The 8,312-nt window shown below is 47.8% G+C and overlaps 1 protein-coding gene across 1 annotated transcript in view; it reads left to right on the top strand.

The window, feature by feature from the left end:
- Positions 1-4,117: 4,117 nt before the first annotated feature.
- Positions 4,118-8,312, top strand: part of NWD2 (NACHT and WD repeat domain containing 2) — a 203,842-nt gene continuing 199,647 nt past the window's right edge. The window contains exon 1 of the mRNA XM_007522796.3: positions 4,118-5,120. Coding sequence (XP_007522858.1) covers positions 4,970-5,120 — 151 coding nt within the window. The 5' untranslated portion in view covers positions 4,118-4,969. The remainder of the gene's footprint in view (positions 5,121-8,312) is intronic.

Raw genomic sequence — 8,312 nt, 5'->3', positions numbered from 1 at the left:
ACAGAGAGATACCACAGCACTGTTCTACTGTTCATGACGCCTCCCTTTTGCTTGGTATTTTCACATGGTAACTAAGGTCTCAGACTTGGTTCCTCATGCATAATAAAGTGTGAGTTCTACTAGGTGATCCATCTGCAGGCCCCTTGTGGTTTTTTTTTTTTTTTAATTAGGAAACTTTTTACTTTGTGTGGTATACTTATTGTTCTCGTGACAATTTTGAAGGTTGTAAGAGGCAGACTGATCAAAAATACATTAAACAGATTTAGAAGGGGTGGATATAAAGTTAGAATTTCTGAGTCATGAAACATCAGATAGCAATTTCAGAAAGGTGTAACTTTATTTAAAACTGAGCTGCTGTGAATTCTATCATGCTGCAGACACCTCTAAATCAACAATCTCTCTTGGCAAATTGTTATGCTGACAAGTTCACACATAAACTGAAAATTTCCATTTTGTAAACAAGTAAGTGAGTTCCTGATGGTCAAACTTATATTCTCTGCTGGGACTTTGGAAAGTTGAGTCCTTATTAGAGTGACCATGTATAATGTATCTCTCACGTAAGCAAGACAATTCAAGTATTTATTCAAGTTGAGAGCCACCATGAGTATGAATGTTATATTAAACCCAGTACATTTGGTCAAGTTTGAAAAAGACAACATTGATCATCTTTGGCTTCACTGGTTAGATTTCCTGAGGAAGAGCAATATGATGTGAGACTCTGACCTACATAGCTAGGGGCTCTGCTTCCATTTCTATCTACAATAGGTCATATATAGAACATTGGTCTGGAAGTTTTTAGGTCAGGGTATTTATCATACATAAATGTAGTAGACATGAGGCAAAAACAAATGGGGTAAAAGATTCTTTTACTGCTGGCTTAGAAGGCAGTTCTAGGGGTTCTCGGTGCTTTAAGATGGCTGTCCCATCTTTTAAGCAGAATGAATTGGTCTCTTGACCCAGCCCTGTAGGTGGATGAAAAATCATTTATGGAAGGGAACGGAAGTAGGTAGACATATTTGCATACCAACGGCTTTGGAACAGCAATGTGCATATGCATCACAAAAGGTGATGTTTGTACATCCAAAAATGGACATCAAAGAGGTGTTGAGCCCAGAGACTAAATACAGTAGGATTCAATGAAGATACCTATTTAAAATCTAATGCACTGTCCAGCAGATAATCAAACAGTATCTGGCTTCAATATGGTTAAAGATTAGTTTTCTCTTGCTTAGATTTTACTCTGAGAGAAAAAAAACATCATCTGTACAGTGGGGGGGGGGGCTGGGGGGGTTGGTTTACAACCCATGATCACAAGGTTCTTTCTAGCTCTGTGAGTAGAATGAACTCAAACTTAACCTTTGGGCACCTACTTTACTCAAAGCTAGGAGAACTGTTTTATAAAGATCCTGCTTCTAACATTAACTGGTTATAATGCCTTGAATAAGCCACTTCTTCTGAGCCTTGATTTTCTCAGGTGTAAAAATCAGTCAGGAAGGGAGTTGGACGGTGGTGCAGGAGGTTAAGTGCACGTGACGCAAAGCGCAAGGACTGGCTTAAGAAACCTGGTTCGAGCCCTGGCTCCCCACCTACAAGGGAGTTGCTTCACAGGTGGTGAAGCAGGTCTGCAGGTATCTTTCTCTCCTTCTCTCTGTCTTCCCCTTCTCTCTCTCCATTTCTCTCTGTTCTATCCAACAACGACAACATCATCAACAACAACAGTAACTACAACAATAAAACAAGGGCAACAAAAGGGAATAAATAAATATTAAGAAAATCAAAATGCAGTCAGGCAACCATAGTCAATATTTAGCTAAAAGGAGTTAAATGCTTGTAAAGTGTTTTTAAACATAAAACCTAAGCAGGTTCCAAACTTCAAGTCCAAGTCTGCTCTCTGCCTGTGCCCCTTCCTTCCCTTATTTATTTATTTATTTATTTATTTATTTATTTTCCTTTTCCTCCTCCAGGGTTATTGCTGGGCTCGGTGCCTGCACCATGAATCCACCGCTCCTGGAGGCCATTTTTACCCCCTTTTGTTGCCCTTGTTGTAGCTTCGTTGTGGTTATTATTATTGCCCTTGTTGACGCAATTTGTTGTTGGATAGGACAGAGAGAAATGGAGAGAGGAGGGGAAGACAGAGAAGGGGAGAGAAAGATAGACACCTGCAGACCTGCTTCACCGCCTGTGAATCGACTACCCTGCAGGTGGGGAGCCGGGGGCTCGAACCGGGATCCTTACGCCGGTCCCTGTGCTTTGCGCCACATGCGCTTAACCCACTGCGCCACCGCCCGACCCCCCCCTTCCTTCCCTTTTAAGTCCCTCTTTCTCTCTCTTTTTCTCCTCTTGTATTGCCAACAGTTCCTCAAGTTAGGAAGCAAATCTAGTTAATTCATTACAAAGTGTTAGCACTATGTGTGACTCTTCCCTTATGCCATCTGCATGCTAATGGATGAATGAAATCTATGATTTTTAAGGTATCAGAAGCAAAAGGTAGGATGGAGGAAGGAAGGTGCATGTGTGTGCTTGTGTGAAAAAGGTGGTAGGTGGGTGACAGGGTGTCTTTAAATAGAACCCTGACAACCCACAGACAACATCCTGTTTATTCTAACTGATACAAGGCTGGCAGGGAGTCTTTTAAGAGTATGGTCACACTGATAATTTGAAACACTTTTCTCTGCATCTTTGGTCTGCAGTGGCACTGGCAGATGCTACACTTTGGTCTGTCTAGAACAGTTAATTAGGTTATGGAGGCTGCCCAAAATTCCAAAGTCATCCTAAGAAAGTGTAACACTCTCAGAGCCCAAGCAAAGGTCAGAAGACAACAAACATAATTCTGATATTTTTAAGGAAAGAGAAACCACTTAGATAAGTGGGAGTAAGAAAAAAGCAAAGAAGGTAAAGTCCTTGACAGTCCCACAACTCCTTATCAGTCCCTTAAAAACAATATTGAGGATAGGCACACAATAATCTTGACTCCGTCCTCCAATAACCAGTACCTGATATTGATCAAGAACTATATTGTAATACACACAGTATATTCATAACCTCTTCCAGAGCTTTCAGTTCCTATCTCCTGAGACATCAGGAGCTCTTTTAGAGAACTCTTTCCTGCTAGGGACCATCTCCACATGAGATTAATGAGTCTGGTGAGGGGAAGGATGAATCTACTGAATACTATATTATATTCTGACTTTTCTCATGGGTTCATCAAATTATTGAGGTGCCTCCTGTGACAGTGGAGAGGCGGTCTTAAAATCCCAGAGACTAGGCTCCCCCAGAAACCATGTGGATTGGGGGTGGATGGGGTAACAAAATACACAGCGGTGTGTAGGACTTCACTGCCACCAGCAGGGCCCTGAAGAAGTGCAGGCAGGGAGGTGGCCACCAGTGCCTAGTGCAGAAGCCCCAGGTGAGCTCTAAATCCTTTGCAACTGAGCTGTTGGTGCCTCCGCGCCCCATTACCCCACTCACCCCACCCCAATCCCAAAGATTAGGAGAAACTGTTGTTCCTCTGGAATAGAGTTCTCTCCCTAAAAGTCAAAATACAGGATTTGAAGATTAAACTCCAATGATAGATCCAAACAAGCTCTCTCTCCTCTTCCCCTACCCCACCATCACTTATTCTAGAAGCTCTGTCATCCTACTGTTTGCTGGATGTTAACAGATGCAGTGGATAGAGTGCAGTCTTAGAACCAGCAATTTCTCTGTCAGGTTCCTTCCTCTTCTCCCCTTGCTCTGGACTCAGCCCAGAGCCCAGGCGCACTGAACCCTGTGCCCATGTCTGACCACGTTCAGTTTCTGGCGAAAGCGGGTTTTGCACCAGGTCGACTGCTATCTCCCGCACCCCGCCCGCCCCAAGCCTTGGTCGTCTGCACTTTGCTGGACGCCCTGCTGGGGGCTGCGCTGCGGGAAGCAGGCGCCAGCCTCCCACCCGGCGGGCCCAGGAGCGCACCTGGCCACACGGAGCTCCCGGGCAGGTGCCGAGCAGGGGCGGCATGGTGCCCCCTGCAGACTGAGACACCTCGCGAGGGCTCCCGGCCGAGAGCAGGGCTTGCAAAGGTCCCGCTCCCACGCGCGGCGAGGAGCACGTGAGCCGCGCGGCTGCTATAAAAGCCCCCGCTTTGCGGCGCCCGGCGAGCGCCGGGACGCAGCCACCTGCGCTTCGGGGAGACCGGGCGCCGGGTGGGTGTGGAGACTCCACGTTCCCGATCCCGAGGGTCCGAATGGACGCGCGCGTCGAACTTTGAGGCCGGATTCCCAGCACTTGGACCCGGACGTGTAGACGCCGGCGCGCGTGCGTTCCCGAAAATGCCCAGGGCTCCCGTGCCCTTTGGGAGAGTTGGCGGGGGAGGCGCAGGCATGGCGCGCGGGTCCCCGCGGAACCTCCCCTGAGCAGGCGGCCAGGGGCACAGGAGCGAATCCTTGCGGGAACCCCGGAGGCCCGGCCCCCTCTCACTCTCGGCCGCGAGCCGTCCTTTGAGTCGAGCGTCTCCGCGGCCCATCGCGGGCAGCAGGCGTCCGCCGAGCGGGCCACTTCTCACAGACAAAACTTTGGTCCGCCGCCCTCTCCCGCCGCGTCCCCGCCGCCCCTCCTCCTCCTCCTCTCGCCGCGGCGCGGGCAGGGACATGGCTGCGGGCTGGGCGGGCGGCGCGGGCGCTTCCCGGCGCAAAGGGGCGCAGCGCGCGTAGCCGCCGCCACGCCGCCTTCCCACTCCGGCCGGCGGAGGCGCTGAACCCCATCGGCGAGCGAAGGCCGACGTCCAGCGGGGTCGAAGGCGGCGGCGGCGACGGGGCCCCGGGGGTCCGCATGGCCCCTCCCCGCCCGTTGGCGCCCAGCGCCCGGGAGCTCGCCCGCGCTGCCTCGGGCTCGCAGGGGCTCTGAGCCGCCCGCGGGGATCGACCTCGCAGTCCCGCAGAGCCGCGGACAGCAACCCCGGGAGCAGGCGGCGGCGGCGGCGACTCCCAGAGGGCGATGTGGCCGACCGGCGCGGGCACCAAGCTGCCCTGTCCCCGGGACTCCGCGCTGCGGAGGGCGGCTTTCTCCGGGAACCTCACCGCCCTGCCTTCTCACCTGGTGCCCGCCGGTCGCAGCGTCCGGGTCTTCATCAGCGCCAACCCTGAAGGTAAGCCCTTCCCTCCTCGGGCTTGTCGGGCTGTCCGTCTGTCCGTCCGCGCGCCTGGAACGGGCAGACACACACCCAAGCCCCTTTTCCTCCAGTTCAAGCCCGGGCCGCTCGGGCTGCGTGGAAAAGGGCTTGGAATCACTTCTTTTCCCCTCCTGCTCAGCCCCGCTGCTTGCTGACTTGCCCTAGGACACCCAGCCGCGCCTTCTTGGGGCGAACTCAGGAACCTCTGGAAGCCCCATTCTGCCGCCGCCGCCGCCGCCGCCACCTCCCCCTTTTCCTCCCCCGGAGCGGCTCTCCTCTCTGCGGTGATCGCTAACGCTAATCGTAGCGCTTCTCGCTCTCAACTCCCCGGCAGGCATCCGGAAAAGGCGGGGGGGCGGGGGGGTGCTCCTTTCGTGGCCTCTTGTTTGGGACGATGACCCTGGGCTTTCCCGAGACACACACACACACACCTTGGCTAGGTTTTTGCCCTGGGAGTGCCTGGGAGGCTCAGGAGAAGGCGCGGTGCTGCAGGTGCTCAGCTGGGCGCGCTGCGTGGAGCTCTGGGGTGAGCCCTCTCCTCGGCGGGCTCCGGGATCTCATCCCCTGGTTCCTGAGGACAGACCTGGTCAGTTGAGTACCTGCTCCAAGCTGGGCACCTGGTAGGAGATACAAGAAACTTGTTGATTTATTGCTTTTAGAAATCACAATAACCGAGAGCCTGGGCGATGAATTCTTTGTATTCATCACTACCTTGAATCTTCATTTCCAGTAAACGAAGTAAAATAATTAATAATAATAATAATAATGTACAGTGCATTGGATTTGAATTGTAGCAAACCTACCGGGACTGCTCTTTTCTAGAGAAGTGTTCGGAGGTAAGAGGAAATAGTAAGAGACTGAGATAAGACTTGTCAGAGCTGAGTTTTTTTTATCCTTTGTATTCTAACAAGCCTTGGATGACACCCCCCCCAAAAAAAAAAAAAGGAAGTAAGTTCATCTTTGGAAAGAATCATGTTTGAAAACCCAAACCTGTCGTAGTTTGTGAAGTCTTGAGGAGGAAAAAAATCAGCAGAAACAGCTTTCTATTGCCTCAACACACAGCACGCGGGGGGTGGGGGGTTGGGGGGGGTGGTAATTTCGGGTTCAGCTCTCTATGACAAAAGGGTCCTGAAAAGCATCAAATAGATAACCACATTGGTTGTTATTCAGGGATCTGGACTTAGGGGGTGAAGGGGGGGGTCACGACTGTCCTTACTTTCACAGAATTTAACAAATTAAAAAGCTTTTAGAAAGAAGCTTTAAAAATTCTCTCATCACACATCATAATTATGTCTTCCCGGTTTTTCCTACTTAAAATTTGGATATAAAAATGTGAATTTGAGCGTTCTTTAAGAATTTAAGGAAATCTAAGTTTTCAGTGTTTTAAAAATATTGCTGAAGCAGCTTTGAGATAATTGCATCAAAATGGTACTGAATTTTTTAAAATATATTTTCTAGGTTAAACACTTCGCAGTGCTTTTTCTCTAAGTTTGCTGGTGTAGACTCAGATAAATTACTATTTTTTTCTTTTTAAAGTTGCTTCTAAATCATAGTGCATCTCTGTAAATCAGTAGTTAATTTCCAAACTAATGATGTCTAGGATAAAAATCAATGATGAGTTTTTATCTAGTTGGCCAAATATTGAATTAATAATCAAGGTTAATGTCACGTTTTTCCTTAAGGCTGTTGGTATTTCAGATTCTCCATTTTTCTGACACAAACTCTTAGATGTGTTTCAGTCTTAGAATAAGCAAGAAAGAGGAGCTGTCCACTCTTTCTGCATCCCAGGGCTGAGTAGCTGGCCCAGTGATCTTGAAAGACCAGCAAAATACAAGGATTACCTGGAGAAGTTTCACGAAGAGTAGGAGCTAAAATCTCATTCAAATGGAAGAGGATATTGAATAAAAAAAACAGACATGGGTTCTTTATTCCTTTTCCCCTCCTTTCTTTTTAATCTGGATATGAAGCCTTGCAATCTTGATAAATGTCCTGTCAGGCAGCACTTTATGGCATCTTTATAGAGGCAATTCAGGAAGCAAATGGTTATGTTTTAGTATGAGCCAACATTACACTTTTGGCCAATACTCAAGAGTCTCTCCACTGTCAAATTAAGACCAAGAACATTATCTCATGCTTTTCTTTTACGCCAAAATCCAATTTATAAATAAAAGATACTTTGCTGTGAACTCCCAGCAGAACTTTTAAGAATGCAGCCAGGGCTTCCCTTAGTTTATAGTTCTTATATATTATTGCACTACAAGGCCTACATTGGAATTTCCCACACTGGCAATAAAGGCAGTACTTATCTTTGGCATGGAAAGATTGCCTTCTTATTGCTCATTCAATAATTTTGATTTTGTGGAGGTTATTGTTCTTACTGAAATAAATAAGGTGAAAGACAACTATTAGATGGTTTTGTGGAATCTAGATAATTGAAATGAACTTGCAAACTACCACCCCCCAAAAAGAAAAAATGGATCAGCCAAACTGTCCCTAAGACTTTGTGAGAACTATTGAATTTATTGGGGTGAGGGGAGCCATGAACCTTTGGTTGTGGGTGTGGTATAGAACTACACTCCTGTAATCTTTTAGTCTTGTGAATCATTATTAAATCAGTAATAAAAATATTTTAATTTTGATTGCCTTCCTCAAACCTTATGAGTAAGGATGGTAGACGGGGGTGGGGGCTTAATCCTTATTTTATGAATGGGGAAAGTGACGTAACACCAGGTTAAGATAACTTTGCTGAACTTGTATCATGAAATGAAATCAAATATTTTGGGCAGAGGACTCAAAACATCTCTTTGGCACTCCTTGGCCCAGTCTAGACTCATGACAGATGTCTGTGAAATATCTTACCCCCACCTCAACAAGAAAAGTAGCTAGAGTATAGTGGATAAGCACATCCCTTATGCTTGCAGCCCAACAGGAAGAAGTAGGCTGAGTAATAGGAAAGGAACATGACTGGTCTGGCCCACTTCACCCCCACCAATAAATAACGCAAGGGGCATTCTGAGAAATTTCAGAATGTTCTAAGCACTAATGGACACATCCCTGTCCAAAAACTTCTCTGCCTTCTAAGCAGTCCCCACCATCTGAAAGCACATTGGAGCAAAACCAACTTGGAGGAGAGGATTATTATTGTCCCAGATTCCCTTACACAGAGCG

This window comes from Erinaceus europaeus, chromosome 3, assembly GCF_950295315.1.
Source record: "Erinaceus europaeus chromosome 3, mEriEur2.1, whole genome shotgun sequence".
NCBI classification, from domain to species: domain Eukaryota; kingdom Metazoa; phylum Chordata; class Mammalia; order Eulipotyphla; family Erinaceidae; genus Erinaceus; species Erinaceus europaeus.
The sequence above is the reverse complement of the archived record's forward strand: the minus strand, read 5'-3'. Positions and strand labels throughout refer to the sequence as shown.